Source organism: Gavia stellata, chromosome 8 (genome assembly GCF_030936135.1).
Source record: "Gavia stellata isolate bGavSte3 chromosome 8, bGavSte3.hap2, whole genome shotgun sequence".
NCBI classification, from domain to species: domain Eukaryota; kingdom Metazoa; phylum Chordata; class Aves; order Gaviiformes; family Gaviidae; genus Gavia; species Gavia stellata.
Window position 1 is genome coordinate 24,312,675 of NC_082601.1, and position 22,705 is coordinate 24,335,379.

Consider the following 22,705-nt stretch of genomic DNA (forward strand, 5'->3'; position numbering starts at 1 on the left):
GTTTCTACAGCCTGCTCATTAAGAATTGTATTCAGTTTAACTTTTGAAAGGACAGAAGCAATGAAGTAGTAAGAATTACCTGCTGTGGGTAATTTCTGGCTTCTATCAAAACCTTAACTGATTTAAAAAGAATCATCATGAGGCTGTATAATATTTATGTTAAAGCATGTAAAACATATAAATACCTTGTGAAAAAGTATGCAGATTTTTTGGCTTAATGATTTGTCAGCATTACATTAAAAAAATCATAAGTCTGTAGGATTCTAAGATGTATATTTTACTGGTGTTTTGTAGCTGAACTGTAGCTTTAGATGCTGATTGTCTTAGTATTGCATCTGTAAAATGATTTTTGGGGCTCATTTACCTAGAGAAACGAGTGTATTATAGAAGACATCATCTCTTATTAGACATCAGTGTATTCACAGGAGAGCGTTCCTGAGAGACTGGAAATGGACACAGACTGAATGTATTTTTGAGCAGGAATCTGGAAATAAAGGTTTGGGATTGGGATATCTTTTTTTGTATGTGGTTGTCAGTAAATAGAACAATTTTAATAAAATATCAGCTGGCCTCTCCCAGCTGCCCTTTTATTAGACTGTAAAACCTCCTGAGAGTAGCTAAGTTGTAACTCTCCCAAGAACATGACAAAGGTCAAAGCCTTTAAAATGCTACAAGACTTAGGAAAAAATGTCTTGTCAAAGCTGCCTTAAGTGTGTCTAAATATCTCCTTAATAAACATGGCAAATGTTTCTTTGGAAAAGTAAATAAACAAACTATTAGACAATGTAATACTAAATATTAGAAGGCAATTAAGGAAGTTGTATTAACCAGATTCCTTAAGTAGCTAACCATGTCTAACCCAGTAATTTTGCATGGAGCGAAGCTGCCTCTTGCTGTACAATTAACTGGTTTATTAACAGGAGAGTTGGTTGGCTGCTGGCTGACCCGATGGTCTTACAAGAGGCTGCAGCTATGTCCCGTGTTAATTCTAAACCAGCGTGCTCAGACCAGGGTGGAAGGACAGCCATACTTTGTCCTCTCCAGCCAGCGGCTCCAAAGGGACCTGGAAGAAATGGTGATTAAGTTGCTGTGGGCCCAGTTTGCTTGGACCCAAGCAAAAAAGTCTTTTGATACTGAAAAAACTCTGTGGGCAGATGTTCTTTTGCAGTTCCAGCTGTGCTGCTGGAATAGGCTGCTAGCCCAAACCCTTGATCAGTTAGTTCTCTTGACTACGAGTGTGAGTGTAACAACTTTCTAACGTATTTCCAAGGAGGACCAGAGTAACTAAAATATGCTGAGTCGTTTGGTCTTTGCTAACTTTAGCTGCCTTGGGATAGGGAGTGCTAACAAGAGCAGCTGCAGCTGGTATGAGTAGCTGGCAGGCAACAACACAGCTGTACGCAAAGTGCCTCCGTCCACATCCTTACAGCTTTTGCGGCTGCAATTAAAGATCTGACAATAGGGCCTTGTCTGTGTTCCCAAGTAATGCCAGCTCAGCATCAGGTGGCTGTTGCCCACATCTGCAGTCATCACCGACCTTGAAGATCTCATCAGAGCTAAGCTGCGTTTGCTGCTCTTGCTGCGCTGGCACTGGACAGAGCAAAACCAAGCTAGGACTTGTGTTATCGTGCTGCTCGTAACGAGGCCACACTGTCCAGGTACCTTGCTTTGTCCTCTCATTTTGGTGTTTTTTTGTTTTTGGGTTTTTTTTTTTTTTTTTGGTTGGACTTGATGATCTTACAGGTCTTTTCCAACCTTAGTGATTCTGTGATTCTGTGATCTGCTGCTGGCCACAGTCAAAATCTATATTGGTGGTTTCTGTTCAGCAATTGCTGAACACAGACAAGGCCTAGAGGAGGACCCTGTTTTTACCTGCTGAAAATACTGAGGATATGAGTATTCATGCATAGTTGTTTGTAGTAACAGGTTAAGAACAGTACTAGCAGGTCTAGAGGCAGCTGTAGGGTGCTGTCAGTCACGGATGATGTAATTGACATTTTCACATATGTCAAAAAGCAGAGATTAAACAGGCATAAAAATAAATTAGCTGTTAAGCACTGAGATCTGGACCATGGTTCATGGGACACAATTAGTCTGTACACTGAGGGGTTACCTGAGTTCCTGTCTTACACTGTAGTTGTCTTATGCATTGGGTTTGATTTACAGTAACAGGAGCCAGTAAGTGAGAATTAAATTAAAATGTTTTTAGTGTAATTTGCTCTGACCTTGGATTTCATGGAAGTGGTTGAGTTATGTAAACAGTGGATTAGGTTCATTTAGATTTCTGAATCCCTTTGCCTTCAATAAATGGCATCTAGTCTGTAATTCCCTTCAGCAGGACTCAAGAGGAGGACATAATGTGACCCATACCTGTGGTGTAAGTACAGGGTGAATGATTTTACCATGGTTTGATCAGTACCAGGCTGTGACTAAGCTTATGGTGGGACTAAGCGTAATATTCAGCTCCACTGCAGTCACCTTGTATGTCTCTATGTTATGTCCAAGGAGTTTGTGTTTACACGTTTGGGTTGTGCCTTTCCTTCAGCTGAGCGCCTTCTAGTTCTGCTATGATCCAACATTAAAAAAAAAAAATAAAAAAAAATCGGTCTTTCACACAAAAAAGTAGTATCATGAAATAACTGAAGACTTGTTAGTTGTCATCACCATGGCTTTAGGAAGGAAATTGATACTCATTTAAGTTGCATAAGATAGCAGCTTTACTGAGGAAAGTGAGTGTGTCATGCCAAGCCAGTGTGGGCTGGCTTCTTCAGTGGCCTTTAGGCAGACAGATGCATGGCAGGATTTTCTTCCAAGCATTTAGGCATTTTGGATTTAAGTATGAGTTTGATGCTTAAAGGTGATTCTAAATATTCTTGTGTCTAAGAGACCTTTGAAATGCTGGTCTTTAACCACCACTTTGTAATTTGCTGTCTGAAAGTCAGTCTTTCATTGAAATATGGCACCTTCTTGTCAAAAAAAGTACAAAAGCTTCAAAGATGTGGATTGACTTGTATCTGGTTCTCACTGTAAGGAATAAGTGTCTTTTAAATTGGCTAATAGAGTTCACAGCTGATCTACAGCAACTGAAAAGAGCAAAACATGAAAGGAATAGTCTAGAATTGCTAGTACTAACAACAGCAGAGTGATTAAAAGTGTTTAGAAAGGATTTCTTTCAAAAGTCATGGTCCTTAGAAAGAGTTGGCAATTTTTCCCCCCCCAGTTCTTAATTTGGGATATCTGTAGGTGTCTTCCGTTATTCTTAGGTGGAAGCTTACTTTAGTGTCTGTTAAATCCCAGTTTAGAGTAGGAACATCAATGTGCAGATGATGGTATTACCCATGGTCGACACAGCATTTCTTCATACTCCTGGAATGTGATCTTAGTGTGTAATATACTGTAAATAAGATAATCTTAGAAAACTATTTTTGAATCTCCAAGTAGTAAAAGCACTGTGTGTCAGTATGCCTGCGGCAACACAGGACTCGTCCTTTTGGCCCGGTGCTCCTATCTTGCTTGTTGTCCCTTTCATGGTAGCACTGGGTGATTCGTAGGCCTGGGTTTTGCTGGTGGTGTGGTTGCAGTGCAGCCCTTCCTGTTGTCCCGTGACTCTGGTGGGCTTTTACTGGATCCAGGAGCATCTTGTGTGAGATGGAAGACAGTCACTGGATTCTGCACATTGCTGCGGTGGAATAGGGAGCTATGGCACTTGGATGTGTTCATCATGTGGCATTTTTTAATCATTCTCTAAAAAGATTAATCTAGTACTACTTCTGTAGTCAGGACCTAAATACATTATGCCATGGGAAAGTTAAATGTAAGACCAGTCAATTTAATTCTAATGACCTGTTGAGGTACATGTATTGTAAACACCAGCAGGTAGTGTACACAGTGCTTTGAAGACATGGATTTTTAAGTACTGTACAAGAAAATAGTTTTATTCCGCTCTTCTTGACCAAGGTGTTCAAGAAAAGATGGTCTAGATAGTTTGTCTAATGTTGTTTGTTGCCTGGTATTCCTGTCTCATTTCTAACAATATTTAGGTAGGCAGTCAAGGAGTATTAGGTCTCCTGGTTATCCAGCAGTAATGCTGCTAGGAATTAGAGGATATTTCCAATTTAATATTTCCTAAAGAAGATAAAAACATAATACAAAAGTTTTCGAAGTATAGGGGTCTTGCGTTTGCTAGCCCATGGAGATGGAGTTCTGAATGACTAGGCTACTGAAGGAGGTTGGAAATACACCTCATGAAATGGGCAGTGCTGCTGGAGTGCCCTGCCTTGGGAGGCTGGTGGGGCTGCAGCTGGAGGGCAGAGATCCTTCTGCCAACAGATCCCTTGCTTATCTGACATATCCCTTCTCGGATCCCTTGACTGGTTGTAGGAGTGTTGCTGTTTACCTGCAGGTGAGTCTTCCCACATTTGCTTAAATAGCTGCTGATTAAATTATTTTGTGGACTTGTAGGTGAGCGAGTCTGCGGTATGATTTGCTGAAAACAGCATAGATTTAAAAAATTACTTTTCTGGTACCGTGAAAAAAGTTGACTCATTTCATGGTAACACTGTTTCCCTTGCTGAGCAGGCTTAGCAACATGAAGAACTAGTGCACCCCAAGTTAAGTTCAAAACTTAGAGATTGAATTGCATATGTGTAAACGTTGGTGTATTAGCTGAAGATAAAGGTCTTAATTCAAAACTGTGTTGAAGTTACTCAGAAAAGGTTTTAAATAACAACAGCAAAAAATTGAGCCATCTGACGCCTTTATCTGTAATCATGCAGTTATGCACATGTATTATGGTACCAGCTATAAAACATAGGCCAAAAAAATTACTGTTTTGCTATGTGTGTACATTTATTACAGTAGCAGTAGCTGATGTACCATGGTTTTCTGCATCAAAGCTGCTATAGCTTTCCTGTTTTCAGTGAATCTACAAGGCCACAAAATAATTTAATTGGCAACTGTCTAAGCAAATGTGGGAAGACTCACCTGCAGGTAAACAGCAACACTCCTACAGCCAGTCAATGGCTCTGAGAAGGGATCTGTCAGATCAGATACTTTCGATAAGTTCAGAGGAATTAATTGTGGTTTTATTCTTGTTAGATGCTCTTGACTGGTGCTGAGTTAACATAAACTCAAAGTCTTAATGTAACGCATTGCTGTAGAGAAAAAAAAATAATAGTATATATCTGTATTTGCATAATATATCTATTTGTGTAAAAACATGTCTAAAATCTCTTGAGTATTTATTTTAATACCCTAGAGAGGTGAAACTGTTGAGAGACCCTGAAGGAGACATCTGACCTTCTTTTCTCTCAAAAACCAGAGGGACTATATGTCTTAATTTCTGTGGATACATTCTCATTCTCTTGCAGTCTCTTTCTCAAACCTAGCAGCATTGTTCAAGTGGAATTTGAAGGTTTTGTATATTTATCCAGAATTTCCAAACATCTGCAGCCTGCCCTGAGGAGTGGTTTCAACTGCACTGCTGGCTATTTGGCAATCTCAAGCATGGTTGCTGTGCGTATTCAATCAGACTCCACAGCACATGCCTGGAAACTCTGTGTTTCCAGTAAACATTGCATGGAGCTGTGTGCATGGTATGCTCTAACAGCCTGAAGTGCTGGACTCACTGAACCCATAGTACTTTGTGCATAAACACAAATTTTGGATAGGACTGCCGCAAGTCTGCCAAAAATCCCAGATCTTTCTTTGAACAAAGTTTTCCAAGGCCTTCAGTTTTTCCAAAGACTTAGCTTCTACATCTATGCCTTGGCCATGAAACAATAGTCTGAAATTCCGCCCCCCCCCAAGCATACTAAGCATTCATCTGCCAAACTCCCTCATGAGGTTTTCAAATGCCAAGCATTTGTGGACAGTCTTTCCTAGATACCTGTGTGTTTATATATGTGTATACCTGCTTGGGTATAAAATAGACTATTACAGTAAATGCCCCATTCTTAATTGTCTTTGTTTGTTTGTTTTCAACAGGCAGAAATACTCAGTGTGCTCAGTCACAAAAACATAATTCAGTTCTACGGAGCTGTCATTGAACCTCCAAATTATGGCATAGTTACAGGTAAGGATTTTTGTCTGACCTTTGTCTTGATTTTATAAAACTCCAATGTTACAAGGTATTAGCTTTACCCAATGTTAGTGTTTTGCTAATCGTTCTGGCCTCCTTTGAATGTTAGAGTGCTCGGCACCACCTGCCTCAGTGTAAATGGGAGTGCTGGGGGTGAGAACCAGGGCTGGGAGCATGGTTGGGAGCAGCACAGGGGCAGTTGGAAACTGGGGCCTTCTTAATGCACAAACTCAACACTCCTTTAAATAGAAGCTTTTGCTGTGTTCTCTTATGCTGTTCTGTGAATTGCTTTTCCATTTTTAACTGATGTGTGACAGAAGTAGAGGTTTTCATGATACAAAGTTCTGGCAAGTTCTGTGAAAAGGGAAGGCTGAGAGTCTCTCAGAGCAAAGCTGCACCATGAATTGTGCCTGTATTGAAAACAGGAGACTCTGCACTGGGAAATTCCCAGACGTAGGAAGAGCTTGAAATAGAGTCAAGGGTTTATTAGGCACTATAAGATAACTCACTTTATTCACTGGAACCTAGGTTTCATTCGTTCTGGCATTCTTAGAATTATGCGGAGGTTGGTTTTTGTGGTTTTGTTGTGGTTTGTTTTTTTTTTTTTCTACCCCCACTCTAAGCTTCCTTCACTTATCTTGGGATTTGGTCCAGATATAAAATTACATTATAGCTAATGTAATTTCTCCCTTTCCTGTATGGGAGAAAGTAGGTAAGATAGTAGTAGAAAATAAACCCAAAGCAGAGAAGTTTCCAATTTGCTGAAACAAATGTTTGGAGAGGTAAAAACCATGAAAGTGTGGATTAGGAGGCATGTTTTGACGTGTTGGTAACACTTCAAAGAGTTCGATGTGAAGAGTATCAAAACCTGCCGTTCAGGTTTTTATTCGTTCTCAGATGGTGGATAGAACCTGTGAAAATTCAGTTATTTCTACCTGTCTCTTAGACGTCTGATTATCACAGTAGATGGCAGTGTAATCCGGTGGGAGTGCATCTGAGATACAGCACTGTTCAGAGCAGAGGGAGCTTTACTTACAGGAGTATCAGCCTACTGGAGGTCACAGTGTTGCAACCAGTACTCCAGAGGTGCATGGGGGTGACCACAGTCTACACCACTCAGAGGATGCACTGGTGGTAGCATATAGACAGGAACTTGAATACCTTCTTGTAGCAATAAAAATAACGGAAAGCTAATAAATCTAGTAATGCAATTTCACTATAATTTGTAACAGAAATGTAGTAAGTGTAAACCAGCAAGCAGAGTGACAAAGGAAGTGTGTAGTCAACAACTCAGGATGATGTCTGGATCAGAAAGTCCTCAGTTTGAGCTCACAAAAGGTCAGTGTTCAGAGAAGGACATTTGACCTGCTTGCCAGTCACACGACAGACAGCAGCTGAAGTAGTTCATTATGTCATTGGGAATGGGGATTCTTTAACCATCTGTGAGAGAGAGACTACTCTGTGTAGTGCAACCACTTTGTTACTTGGGGAGCTCTAATTTCACCCTGGCTGAAGATTAAAGTTTTTTTTTAACGAACTGCATTGGTTCTCCCTGCAATTTCTAAGGAGACTGGAGTCCCTTGGGTTGGAAGGGAAGCAAGCCTCCATTTCCCCACACCATTTTCAAATGGGAAAATGGCTACTGAGAAAAGAAATGTTAATTGCACTTGAAATATCTTTTAGAGAGATTTTTCACTCCGTGATCTTCTGGATGGCCTTCAGTGTTGTGGACTTAATCCTGTGTTTAGTCAGAGATCCATTTCTTGTGAGGGGAAAGCCCAAACAAGAAGAAATCCTGAGAACCTAATGATTCTGCAGAGTGATGGAGATCAGGGCATTCAGCCAAGCATTGTCATGTACCAGGCATTAGCTGCATGTGACGTCTAATGTGGGATTGTCAGTTCTCTGAGAAAGTCTACCGCTACAGTCAAAACATGTTTCCCTGCTGGGATGTATGTCAATGTTATAACTGACCATCCCACCCTGCAAGCTGGTAACAGATCACATCGTTCTAGATGTCACTGTCTGTCTCTGTCAACAGTGGTCTCGATGCCTAGCTTTCAGATCTGTTTTTTGACCACAGCTGCCTCCCCCCGAAAGGTTCTCGGAGCTTGTGTCCCCCACCTGAACAGAAACATGTGGTGTATCCCACAGCCCATCACAGGGTGGGTCCAATCAGGCATTCAGAGCTTTTCTTTCTAAAGCAAATACCTCTTTTCCATTATTGACAGAAAATTATCCTCGTGATATGATTTCCAAATCCATAAGCTCCTAGTAAAAACCTGTGGCACAATAAATATGTAGAAAAAATACTAAAGGATCAAGCTTTGTTGATTGAAGCTTGCTTGCCTCCGTTCACACGGAGTGGCAAAGGGCTCGGGGAGCTGAGTTGTCCCTGACCCTGGTGGATCAAATTAAGCATTGTAAAGGCATGCAAAGTGTGCCGCCAACCTATTCCTGAAGAATCCATTTATAAGACCGATGATGACATCATGGGTAAAAAAAGCTTATGTTTTAATTGAGGAAATGTGCAGGTCAGCAGCTTACTCCTCTTTCGGTGACATCAGAAGCAACGCTTTGGTCTGCTGCAGAGGCTCCTTTCAGCGGGAGGTCCTGCAGTAATGATCCAAAACTAACTTGCCACTTGAGTGTTTACTTTCAAGGGACTTCCTATTTTCTCCCTCTTTCCTTTCATTTAGCGCTGGAATCTTCTCACGTGGCCTACCCTGTTCTAGGCTGCAGAGTTTCCTTCCCCATGCAGCAATCTCCCAGTGGTTTTGATTTCTTTGATGAGGAGCAGTGTTTACTTTTTCAGCATTTAGCCTATTGTGTATCATTCGTTGATTAATATTATTATTAACAGCAATTCAGATACTTTTTATGTAGTCTTAGAGGGAATGATTTTGTGACTTTTTTGAAATGGCTGAAATTAAGCATTTCAATTGTATACCAGCTGATTTGCCACCTTAGGTATTCAGATTTTGGGTGTCTTGTTTTAAATTCTCCAGACTGCCTGAGGAGCACACTGAATAGCCTTGGGAGAGAGGGATGAAAGGGTTGAAGTTGCTCTGTGAATCCCTCTGGTCTTTGTGCTACTTGGGCTATATTGGGTGGCATGTGCCCACTCTGTCTTAGCATCCAGATAGAAGAAAATGTATCAGCTGCTTCAACTCACAAACCTCCTGTTGTGTTTTCAGTGAAACATGAATGAATACTAAATAAGCATAAAGCTTATTTAATAAATACTAAGCGCAGGAGCTACAGTCTTTAGACTGCTAAACATGACCTGCAGCACATGGAAATCTGGCCTGCTTACCTCAGGGTTAGACCTCCAGTTTCTTCCTTCCATTTTTTTCATGAACAAATGATTTGATCTGCTACTCTGTTCCTGTACGGGGAAGTAGGAAAAGAAAATTTTGATTTCCCTTTCTGCTTGCAAACCCTTTGTTCCTAGCAGAACATTAGATATTTAACTTCTGATTTTACTTTTAAAAAAAGAAATAAAATAATTATCCTTTGTTATGGGGCATCATTTATACACAGTGCAGCTCACCAGTGGGGAATGTCCTCTGTCTTCAGAAACGATAAGAAGGATCTGATGCCACCAAACTCATCTGTTAACTGCTGTTCTGATCAGGAGCGGCAAATTCACTGTGTTTAAATATGTAAGAATTTCAAGTTATATAAAAGTGGCGCTGTGGAGCTTTCAGTTGTCTGCAGTTTCACACCTTAAATGTATGGAGGTGTAACTAGCTTGTTATTCCAGCTTTCAGCCCCACAAGCTCTGACAGTAGGACTGGATTCCATTTGCCACACTTGCAGACACCAATAAGCCAAAAAACCCCTTGATTGTACCCGTATAATCCTGCTGTGGGTTTCTAAAGGTGTAGTTGACAGAAGTTAAGAAAAAGGTCTGTTGATCCTGAGCAAGGAGCATCCAGAACCTTTTACTCTGGAATTTGAACTGCTTTGCCTGAGCTTTCTTGATGCCAGGCCTTTCTAATATCTTTTCATTTTAATGCCTGTTGTTACATATGATTTTACCTTTTTTTTTTTCTTCCCTTAGCAGTAGATTACATCTGTGTTGGGATAATCAGAACAAACTACCACTCTTCTACTACACTATTAATAATATCAGCTGCTGAACCCAAATTCTTTGTCATTAAACCAGAGTTTGACTGTTTCCTGGAACAGGCAGAGTTTCCATTAGATCTTTCAGTTTAGGTGCGATGTTTTAAAATGTCATGTGAGTTTGTTTGTTGTTGATTTTTAACAGAGTATGCTTCTGCTGGCTCACTGTTTGATTACATTAATAGTAACAAAAGTGAGGAGATGGATATGGATCATATCATGACCTGGGCAACTGACATAGCTAAAGGTAAGCAAGACGAGTGGTGCACTACTATCCTACACAGCCAGCAAAGTGTACAGCTGGAGATGCTTTCCCTATGAAGTCAGGAAAGCCTTCCTATACTTCCTTACTTAAATTGCAAAAAAAAACCCCAAACATCCATTAAAAAAGCAAACCCCGTTCACTGTGCTTTTTAATATGTTCCTTGGTTGTTATGAATCCAGAATAATTTCTGGAATGAAAATGGCTTCTATGAGCCAGTTTTACTTATGGTTTGCCCCTAAGTCCCAAGAGGATAATTTTGCTGATGTAGAGTAATTATGAAGTGAAGTGCATAATTATCCTTGCATTTGATTTGAATTGGGACATTTAAGGACGCTAAGGGCTTATTCTCAGCAAGCACACTGAAATTCTTCATATAATAATGCAGAAAAAGCTGTTTTGTCCTTTGCGTTCTCTGTGACCACACAAGAATTGGTGTAAACTAATGAATGAACAGTAAATTCGTATCTTGACTTCCCTGTGAAGACAACACCTTAGAGAAAATAACTTAAATATTATGTTAAAAAGCATTAACATACCCATATAGATGCTCTGAGAGATATGAGCTTTGCTTAGTATTTTTTATTCAAAGTAGATTATGGGAAGCTTTGCTTCTCCTGCAGCATATCAATATGGCATACAGGTATGCCAACTCATAATGAGGACAATTAATGGGAACTAGAAAACATGGCTGCTGATAGGTGACGAACATGTTTAGCCTGCCTAACTAGATTGTTCCCTTGTTTTGTGTAGGAATGCATTATTTACACATGGAAGCTCCAGTCAAAGTAATCCACAGGGATCTGAAGTCCAGGAATGGTAAAGTAGCAAAACACTGAAACGCTCTGCACTTAATTTTACCTGTTAATGTAGCGTTTAAATCTGTACCTGAGCTTTGTGAACATGCAGAACTATCTAATGCCTCGGTTGTCATCAAGCTGCACCAGGAGTTGTTGAGGCGCAGAAGAGCCTGTTCCCTCCTCCCCATCTGAGCCTGTCTGAGCTTCGTTGCAGTCGCTGGCATCATTTAGAGCACTGTGGAGGGCTCGTTCAAGTTGTGTCTTGCTGACCGTGATTGTACCCATCTTATCGGCTGTCAGACATTGCCTGGACACTCCTCACTTCCTTTTTCTATTTGGAAAGGTTGAGTACCAGGAAAGGCTGGCAGACACCAGACACAATAGACTCGATAATTTCTTACCTGAAAATCTTGTCTTTAGTGTGACCTGTTTTGAGGTCTGACAGATATTCATGCTTTTGAGTAATACGCACTCAGTGTGGAGCTGCACTGGTTAGTCTGTATGTGGCAGCTGACGACCATTTATGAAATTTGCTCAACATTGCCTTTTAACTGAAACTTTGACTACTAGTAGTGGAGTAGGAGGGACACAGATTTTAATAATGCGCACGGGGAGATAATAGTCAAGAAAGTCTAGATATCACCTAAGTTACAAGTTTTCTCCTTTTATTAATGAATCTTTCAGAGAGCTTCTTGTTAAGCCTAACTACACTGGGGAGAATGGAGTTTATCTGTATTTTAGCTATAGTTGTGTTGCTATCTTTGAACTCAGTAAGTCCTGAAAGGTTTTGCGTTTGTTCAAAGGCTTGCAGGTATTTAGATGATGTTCTTTAAAGCTTCTCAAAGAAACCATGACAGTTGTGCACGTGTGCGTGTTCAGGTGCTGGCTCACCATAGGATCATTTTTCTTGATAAAGTGCAAAGTCTTTTGCTGTGAAAATGTATTGTGTTTATTTTTAATAGCGTTCTTGTAACCTATTGTTTTTTCCTTTTCAGTTGTTATAGCTGCTGATGGGGTGTTAAAGGTATGAACACTTTAATATTTGTAGAGAGATTCTGCCACTTGACTTGATGTTTTGATGCCTAATGAATGAGATTGATACTCTAATATCTGTTTATTTTTTATTTTTGCCAGATCTGTGATTTCGGTGCCTCAAGGTTCCACTCCCATACAACACACATGTCATTAGTGGGCACTTTTCCATGGATGGCCCCAGAAGTTATCCAAAGTCTCCCAGTGTCTGAAACATGTGACACATACTCCTACGGAGTGGTGAGTGCCTCTCATTTCCCTATGCATAGTAACAGATCTGTAGTGTGACAGAATTCATGTGATGCAAGAACAACAATTCTAAATAAGGACAACAAAAAATACCACACTTTCTTTCAAGACTGACCCATAATTTATAATTTTATGCTTGATAGGAAGAACAGGGTCTTGCATGCTTAGTAAGATCCTTATCTGATTAGATTAGCAGCATGCCAGTGTGGGAAGCGCATACTTTACCGCAAGTATTCAGCATGTGTCCAAAGGCTTGCAGGAGCCACTGAACAATCTGCATCATGAACCTTTGCTTGTGTTTTTTAGTGGAACAGAAGAGAAAAAGGTTGTGTTGCAGTAGCTGTATAACAGGATGAACTGATTAGGATTCTATTTTCCATAAAATGGAGTGTAACTGATTTTATATTAAAAAATAAGCCACTTCTCCATGCTTAATTGTTTAAAAGACCCTGCTATCATTAGCTGTGAGAATACAGACTGTACCTCTTGTGGAGGTAGAGGCCCCATCTAAAAATACAGAAAAGGCCAGCATGGCTTTGCCATTTTTCTGAAGGGGGAACAATCAGTTGTAGTTCATCAGAATGTCAGGTTTGCAGGTATAGTAATGTGAATTATTTGACTGTCCACAGTTAAACTCTAATTTGGCTTTGGTCTGCAATACAAAATAGGCTAGAAATAGCCCTGCTGATAGGACCAGTTGTATGCCTAGCCCCACGGCCTTTCTCTGACAGAGAACAGTAATGAATAATCCGGGGGGAAAAGGAAAGGAAGTGGGGTTGTCGTTTCCATGCATATCTGTGTATTAACCATTTATGGTTTTGGATTTAACAGTGGGTGGCAGAATGAGGAATTCTTTCAGTACGTGTCAAGTATTGCCTCTTTCTCTTTGAGGAATGGGAGGAGATAGATGTGAGGAAGGCACTATGGTTTTAAGCTAGCACCTATGGCTATACATAGCTAAGCTGATAATCCCAATGGAAGATGACTTAAACTTTCTGCCAAACAGTTGTTTATAGTGGGAAAAAAAGAGAGATGATGTGGTGTCGCTTACAAATGAAAAGTTGAAGGTTTGCAAGGAGAGAGAAAAAGCTTGTATTGGCAGATTCAAAATCCTTGCTTGCTTAACCGGACTAGGTCACAAACAGTGAGACAACATAAGCTAACAAATGTAAATGTTAATGTAAACTGTTACTGGTAGTAATTGCATATTATCCACTGAAGGGAAACATTCCAGTTTCAAAACAAAGCAAAAATGTTAGAGGAGAAATTCCAAACATGGTCTTATAGCTCAAACTGCTCACGTAAGCATCTTGGTGTGAATTGACTTTAAGTAACATTCTAGAAGTGGGAGAAGGTAAGAAATTGCTTAGTATCTTATCATGTCAAGTATTACCAGAGCCTTGGGAACAGTATGTCACACATAGTTTATTTTTGCTTGTCCAAAAAGTAAAGTTCCTTTTGACAGTCCTGCGCTTGGAGGTAAAACTCAACTACCCTCCATATGAAAACAATTCAGCGCTACTAGAATATTTTAATGTGGTTATGGGCATATAGTACTACTAATAACATTTGACCCACATTTTTTAATATATTGTTTTTGAGCTAATGTGTTCCACTGTGGGTAGAAGCTTATGAATTCATAAGCACTTAGGAATGAATTTGTCTTTTTATAACTCCAGTCTTGGAACACCATCGTTTTCAGAGGAGATACAGGGGTAGAAATGAAGAATGGCAGTGTCCCAAGTTCTCTGGTGATGAAATTACTGACATAATGGGGTTATATCAGCAAGAAATTGTCCGAATATAACATTGGAAGTTGGAATTGCCCTATAATAAGTGTTAGACTATCAGAGAATTAGCTAGGAGACTGAAAACAAAAAAATCTTAGAAAGGATATTTTTGTCTCTTCAAATGATTATCATCTATAAAAACAAAATTTAAAGAATCCCTTTTCAAAGTGTAACACTTGCCAGCAGCTTTTGTGCTAGAGAGACAAATCTGCTTGTCTTCAGTTGAAGTCCTGTTAACAAAGAACAGAATCCTTTCAAATGTAAACTAGTAAGATGCTAGGAATAGATATTCTGTTTGCAGTATTTGTCGCCTTCCCCATGGTTTTCTTTAATTTCTTTTCTGCTATTTTTTTTTCCTGACTGGCTTTTCTTTCTACGAACCAGTCTGTGATTTTAAATATTCTGCTTAAGGTGTGCGAGAGCTTTTTTCCATGAAGTGTCAAAGTCTTTCTGCAACTTTATATGTCTGAATTGCTCCTCATTTGAAATGAATTTTCCTCTTTGTGAACAGTTGCATACATGTTTATAGCTCATGTTCAGATTAGTTTGTCCTGTTCTTCGTGGATGGTTAAACAGGTCCATGTATTCTCTTTGAGATATATAGTAAATAATTCATAATACTGCCATGAAATGCTAAGGAGATTTATTACAACACAAAGACAGATCTTGCACTTTCCTTCAGCCATGCTGTGATTCTCTTTTCTAATCCATTTCCAAATCCATACTCTGAACAACAGATACCAAGTGTTACAAGTGATCAACCCAGAAACTGAGTCACATATCATTGTGTGTGTTGCTCAAAAATGATTCCTTGCTTCTCTTCCAGATGTGAAACTGTATGTGGAATGACAGTGTTAGCTCTAAAAGCTGTTTTGAAATCATGGAGATATGCTCAGATTATGTTAGCCTGGCAAAATTGTTTGTAGTGCACTGCAGTGTGTGTTTGTGTATCAGTATAAACGTATTTAATCATAAAAAGCTTATGTGATGTAGCTGAATTATTTTAACACTTACAAGAACAAAACAGTAAAACCATTAATTGGCTATTGGTAGCACAGAGACTGCCATTAAGTGTAGCAGCTGTTATGCCCCTAGCAATAGTTCATACATTGATTTAGCTATGAGAACACATGTTATTTATAGATGGGAATGTTGGCCAGCTCCAGGGGTTATCCCTTACTCTTTTTGAAAAGAATTATGAGATCTTTAACTACCACTTGGATCAATGCAGAGAAGACTGACCTAATTTTCATGCCTAAGGGCAGTACCTCGAAGACTGCAACACTTTCTGCTCATGTTGTACTTCTGCTAATTGTGGCTCCTGATCCTCATCTGTGAACACTTTCCTACCAAGAGAAAACATTTATTTTTTTCAGTGAAGATGTTAAGAGTGTTTGCTTTTTCTCAAATTACTAATTTGCATGTTCCCTATCCTGTATAGCACTTTGACTCTTTGTTGGCTTTGCACTGTGGTGGGGATGTGTTTTGTTGTTTTGTTTTTTTTTTCCTTTTGATTGTTGTGACATAGTTGAGAGGGTAAGAATTGAAACGCACAGCAGAACTGACAGAAGTAAGTCTGTGAGCTTTTTCTGAAGACCATATAATTCTTATTCTCAGCTTCGTGTATAAGATGAACATTCATATATTTGTCTCTCCTTTCTGTGTATGCAGAGAAGAGCACAACATCTTCAGAGGCCACAGCTTACAAACCACTACATTAAATAATCTGGCTTTGTTTTTCATCATTGTGTCTAGCTTGGCTGTTTCTGTGTAAGCACCTGCTGTCCATCATCACAGATTTGTGATGTGATCAGGAAAGCAGGTGATCTTCACCATCAGAGATGGGAGGGGAAGTAAACCATGTCAGTATCAATTAAATTATACTAGAAATGGAAGACAGATTGAGTTCTGCATGAGGTGAGCTGGGGAGCCAGTTCTGAAAATGAACAGAGTGTATCTCACAGTAAAGAGGACGGGGTAAGTCAGATTGAGGTGCTTTTTCTGCTGCTGAATGACCCTGGGGACAGGAAGAGTCAAATGGGAATGTGGAAGATATCTGTTTGCTACTTTTAAAAGACTGATAATGTAATTATCATGCAATGCACTTTAGCTGATGATTCAGGGTAGCTAACTCATGAGATGGGGTTGAAGCTTTTATAAAACTGAAGGTAGAGACATGTCACCATTGGAAGGAAAGGCTTTATCTACGCCATTGGCCTGAACATGAAATTTACATTGTTGTTAGAACATTTTCTAAACCTGTGTAAATAAATACAAGGATTTCTGACATCCCACTTTTGTATCTTTTGCTTTTTTTTTTACTATCAGTAAAAAATAAAGCGTTAAGAAAAATTCTTCATGTTGTGTCAGATAGTTCAAGAGAAAAACAGCAATGTGCAGTCTTGAAGTGTTTTAAGCAAGCACTGTTGGTTTAGGAAGGCAGTGATCCATACAGGCAGTGGAAATAAACATTAAAGGTGTCATGATAAAGGAATTCAGTGCAAAATGTTCTGCACAAACTTATGTGCATGAATGAAACAAGACAACCCTTACAATTTACAGTCTACTGAAAGAAAGGTAGCAGAGTAGTGGAGTTTTCCTGCTCAAGGCTCTTGGAGACATTTAACATATATTTCATTATGCTCTTTACTTAGAGCAGTATCTGAATACATCTTCCATCTGATGTGCAAACTTGAGTTTCTTCTCTGTGGTTTCCTGGTACAGCCGTACAGATGAGATGGTTCTGCAACGCTGCTCAACTGCATGTTTGACTTGGTCCAGGGTCTTTTGTTTTAAACTGGCTGTTTTGTACACTGCTTTTTTTGCCTGAAGTACATGGGACTGCTAAATTATTTCCTTCTCTCACAGTTAAATTTCCTTCTCCACCAGTAGAGAGGTGATAATTGGAATTACAAATTGAGGTGCCTTTTTTTTTTCTTCTAAAAGGAATGAATTGAGGCAAACAGGAGAGTTGAATACCTCTATGATAGCTTTCCCCATATATTTCTTATTCTCAGGAAAGCTATCCTTCTACTTACTTTTCCAAGATACCCTTACCTTTACTAATCAGTCTTCTGACTCAAGCAGAATTATTCAAATAGGTCTATTGATGGAGTACCCTGTTCACTTGATTAAAGGCCCAACTCTGCTTCAATGCGTTTTTTCTGCTTGAGCAGCATCTGCCAATATTCTCGCATTTTCTTTCTAATTACCTTCATAGTTGGCCAGAATCCATTCAAAATGATGTAGCTGAAATAAGCCTAGGTACTAACTCAAATAGTGAGGATATAGAGACTTGCATAAGGATCTTAATGCGTTTGGTCAGATCCTACATAAATAATGTCTTTTTCTTTGATACACTTGGTATAGGAGCAGAAGGGTAAGTTTATATGGAGATATTTGTAACAAGATACATATATGAAGGTTCTGATTTAAAAAAAAAAAAGGGGGGGGCGGAAGATACATATACCGGTGAAGGTACAAAGTGTCTGTTAATTTGGTTGAACTCCAGTATGTAGTCCCAATGGCAGAAAAGCAAGTTGGATTAATTGACTTGAAGCCTTTTAGGTGATGCCAAATTCTTTTCTACAGAGTAGCTTAGATTCTTGGGTGCTGCGTTACCAAAATGGTTTTACCATTTTGGCATGCAAAATTAGAAGATCTTTCTATATCTAAGGACAGTGTGTCTGTAAGTATTGAGGAGAACAGAGTAATTTTCTATATGCTATATATTGTTTAGTTTAACATAATCACATACCTGGAGATAAACAATTACAGTTTTGCTTGCAAAATTATATTTATTATTTTCATAGGCATATCATAGGAGCAAAATACCTTTTGGATCATACTCTGACTACTAAGAAGCACTAGTTGCAATCATATAGAAATATTTTTAAATGCAAAATGACTACAAAGCAAAAGATGTGTCTCGTTGGGGCTGAGAAGGAGAGGAGTCGTTCATTGTCTTCCCAAGTCTCAACTGCCAAATGTGAACTTCATAGTGTACAAAGAAAGTAAAAAGCATTTTCCATGGCTCTCACAAAATTGCAGGCATTAGACGCCACACAACCCAGTTTTTCATCTGGGCTTTTCTGTAGAGGAAAAAGCAGAAACAGTCAAATTAATTTATTGAAAGGATCTTGCACACAAACACTGGTCCAAGTTCCTGCAAATGGAAAGTGGTTGCCTGATAATTGGATACAGAATAGTGCTGTATCAAGGTTTAATAATGTATTTAAAATACAAAGTACAGAAATAAAAATTCTTTTCTTTTTTTCTGTTCCAGGTTCTCTGGGAGATGCTAACAAGGGAGGTCCCCTTTAAAGGCTTGGAAGGATTACAAGTAGCTTGGCTTGTAGTGGAAAAAAACGAGGTAAGACTACGTTTCTACATTCAGGTACATAGATCAGAAAACAGTATTGGGGTTTTGCAAAAGACTTTTTCATCTTCTTCAAATTGAAAGTAAGTTCACGCGTATGGAAAGATTAGCAGTAGGAGCTAACACAAAGGGTCAAAGTGATGTTATTCCTCATGAATGGACCCTTTACATCTAATTGTTGCAGCTTCACGTCGTGATGCTGTAGATCAAAAATTGTACAAGTACTGTACTAGTTTCTCAGTCTCAATTGTAAAACCTAGGGGTTTGTTCTTAGTGATGAAAGAAGCCATTGCGTCCAAGGTAGGGGAACAGTTTAACTCCATCTCCTGCGTTTAGGACATCTTTTTACTGGCCGGGAGTTGATATATCTGTAAGAGACCTTCAGCTACTTCAACTTAACTCTCCCAGCAGGAGTCACTATAGTACAAGAAACTGCCGCTTAGATGAAAATTTCAAAAATAAAAGAAGAAAAAATAGTTTTAAAAAAAGAGAGAAATTACAGTTTTGCCACCTACGTTCAACGCTACATTGAAGATGAGCTCCTCACTGGTATCGGCAAGGCTGTGGCATAGCTGCAAGCCTCCTCATGCAGAGTCTTTCCATTTCAAAAGCACTTCAGTGGTGTAAACACCGTTTGTACAGTGTCCCCAGCCTCGCTTTTCTTCTCACAAATTGAGGCTTTCAGTTAGTTGGACATGTGAGCGTCTATCTGAACACATAGTCCCTTGATATCAAAGACAGTAACTACATTTAAAAAACATTTAAAGTTGTGACTGTACCACACACAGACAAGCATGGAAATCCTCCACAAAGATGAAACCTCCTCTATCTAGACACAGTGGAAGCTTGGGAAACATTACAATGGCGACGCAGTGGCTGTACAATACAGATTCCTATTATTCTACATAAACTGTTTCTCAAAATGCTTCAGAGTTAAACAGGGGAGTTAGGTTTCCTCCTCTTAGTTTAATATTTTTTGTTGGTATTTTTTTCCCCTCTCTTTTTTCCTTCTGTTTGAGGACTGGATTAATTCTAGTGGGTGATACTGTGATACACCGATTAGTTGGAAATGCTACACTAACAGTGTGAAGATTAAGACTGTGGTCTTCTACAGCATTTATCAGAGCAGCAGGCACAATGAGACTCTTACTCCTCGTTTAGGAAAAGCCTCATTCATCAGTTTGAAGGAGGAACCATAAAGCCTTCCATCAACAGTATTTCGTTCCTATGCCTACCATGTGCAGTTTTATGTAAGGTGTACAGAGTGGCATTTGGAAAGTTGTAAAGAGATGTAGTCATACACTGAAAGATGTCAGAGGGTGCAACACACATTTCTCTACAGTTTTCCAGAGCAAGGAACCATGTAAAATACGGTATGAACAAAATGTGGACGTGATGACTATTTTACTCATGGCTGAAGAAACTAAGGGGTGACATGTTCAGAGCCAGCTGTTTGACTGCCAGGTACCACTAGCCTCTTGCTGCCATCTTCTTTGGAAGGGTGCCAGGGAGCTTAGAGGGCATTAACACTTGCTTACATAGTTTTTATTTTTTCTGGCCGTGACTTAGGGAACGTGGCCAGCATAAGCCTTGTAGAAGTCAGCTTGTGCTACTTTTCTTCATAGTTTCTATGTCCCAAAGCAAGTGTGAGCGTCAGGTTCTGCTCTCAGTTCAATCTGTTGACATCAGTGGGGTTGCATGGTTCCAGTTCACAACAGAATTGAATCACTGTTGAGCCAGTCCTTCATTTTTTGCACTGCAAGTCTCTTGTTTAAATCAGTGTGGGACTGAGGCCAAAGTGTAATTGTGTAGGGTGAAAAATCCCCCTTTGCAAAACCTAAGCCCAACAAATGAAGTGGATTTTAATGGTGCTGTATGGGTCTTTTTTCCACTCTCTGCATAATTTCACAGCGTTATTTTTATTCTGGTAGAGTTTCTATATATTTTTTTTAATCCAGAAAAGAAAAACATGAGAGTTCAGATTATGCTAGGTATGATCTCATAATAAATTACCACTGAGAAACATCATCTTTATTATAATACAACATTTTTGGAACCTGCTACCTCTATAATACATGACAGATAACATTCTGCACCAGTGAGACACACATTAATGGTGACTGCAACTGATTTTCCACCTGGAACAATGAGGGTTACAGACAAATACTGTAGCAGGACTAGCCACTGTATTCTTAGGCTAATGGCTCAACCAGAGAGATCAAGCACCAGTACAATTTGTTTATGCATTGTACAAATTTCTGTGTTTGCAGAAAAAGCTTTGCACCTTAAGGTATTACATTATTTTAATAATCATACTCCTGCAGTGCCCTGGCTCTGTATCTCATGTTTCCAGTTTTCATGGTCTTCAAATGGTTGTGTAGCAGAGTATGTTAACTCTTGCTTTGGCTGCTGTGGCTTGTAAGGCTTTGCAGGTCACGTTGAAGTAATATAATGGTACAATTTGACATAACTTGCTCTGCTTTGCTTCTGAAGTGCCAAGAGTAGGACAGATCAAAGGGTCTTCCTGGCAGGTTGGTCTGAACAGAACTGTAATACCTGGTTCTCACCTGTTACAGGATGGGGAACCCTTTTTCCAGCTTGACCCCTCTTATATTTGGACCCATTTTCACTGAGGAACTGTGTTTTTTATCTATGTATTTTTTTAATTTAGTATGAAATATCTGAAGTCAGTTAACTGCCTTAGTGAGAGCAGAGGGATCTCATTATATGTGTAATGTTGTTGGGATGCACATTTAATCTTAGCTGGAGAGGCTTCAGTATCTGGTTGTGTGTATATGAGAATGAATTTGCTTTTAGGCTTTCCAGTGTGGAGGCAGTGTTTTTAAACTAAAAGTCCTCTAAGACTGACTGAGGGAATCTTTTCATGGTTTAAAACTCTCAGCAAAGGAAACCAAATAAGCTTCAAACTAATTCTCTGTAGTCAGTGGTCCTGACTTCCAGCAACTTCTTGTCTTCAGTCATCAGGAAATATTTATATGAGTTCACTGTGCTCTGTGAGTACTCTATGAGATCTGCATGTCCTCATTAATCCTTCTGACCACAGGCTCATGAAACGTCTCTTGTGTCATGCAGAGCTTCACTTAACTCTTAATGTAATCTATATTTCAGCCATTTGTTATATCAAAAGTGATCATAGTGTTGTACAGCTGGATCATCTGTGTGGGAGAAAGGAATTAAGGCGTGCTGTACATTATACCTATTTGACAAGCATCTTGGAATATCAGGCAGTAACCCCCACAAGCTGTTATGTTTTAGTATTAAAAGTTGTTTGCCTCGTTTTCACTTCCTTGTTTCCGAGCTTTCTTAAGCAATTCCATTTGTGCATTTGTTCCATTCCTTCTTTGTAGGTCTATTAATTAACTTGTACATCTTGCTAGTGTTAGTAATTTTGATTTTTATTTTTAATATGTCAACCCTCAGTTTTTTGTATTGCGTTTAAAAGAAAGAAGAGAGTGTTTTACTTCTTTTAATTGCGTTACTTCTATAGGAAATCTATTAGTAGCAGCTTAAAGGGAATGCTTCTAATAACTGGCACATTCTCTCTCCTTTAGAGATTAACCATTCCAAGCAGTTGTCCCAGAAGTTTTGCAGAACTGATGCACCAATGTTGGGATGCTGATTCAAAGGTAATTTAATTTGTGTTTGATTTCTTTGACACTGCGCCCCCCCCCCCCCCCCCCCCCCCCCCCCCGCCCCCAGCCCTGTTTTGCTAAGTATATTAGTGTTTCTTTGGGGGACAAGTCCCAGGTAACACCATTGCTGTATGCTAGTAGGCACATTTCTTCACAAAGATAGCTGAGGCTGTCTTTTTTTTAATGTGTTTACATATTTATACCTAAATGTCTCTCTTTCCTTTTTAATCAAGAGTTACTATGCTGCTAGCTTACCTGACTACTCAAGACAATGCCTGTAAATAGGGTGACATGGCAAGAATGTAGCCATTTTGGAGCAAGTGAAAAATTA

At 39.3% G+C, this 22,705-nt stretch overlaps 1 protein-coding gene across 2 annotated transcripts in view; it reads left to right on the top strand.

Moving 5' to 3' along the window:
* The window catches only part of MAP3K20 (mitogen-activated protein kinase kinase kinase 20), a 92,728-nt gene that overhangs the window by 26,190 nt on the left and 43,833 nt on the right, over positions 1 to 22,705 (top strand). For both annotated transcript variants that reach the window (XM_059820211.1, XM_059820212.1), the window contains 7 exons: positions 5,986 to 6,073; positions 10,356 to 10,457; positions 11,226 to 11,291; positions 12,268 to 12,296; positions 12,407 to 12,544; positions 18,629 to 18,715; positions 22,294 to 22,368. In XM_059820211.1, coding sequence (XP_059676194.1) covers positions 5,986 to 6,073; positions 10,356 to 10,457; positions 11,226 to 11,291; positions 12,268 to 12,296; positions 12,407 to 12,544; positions 18,629 to 18,715; positions 22,294 to 22,368 — 585 coding nt within the window. The remainder of the gene's footprint in view (positions 1 to 5,985; positions 6,074 to 10,355; positions 10,458 to 11,225; positions 11,292 to 12,267; positions 12,297 to 12,406; positions 12,545 to 18,628; positions 18,716 to 22,293; positions 22,369 to 22,705) is intronic.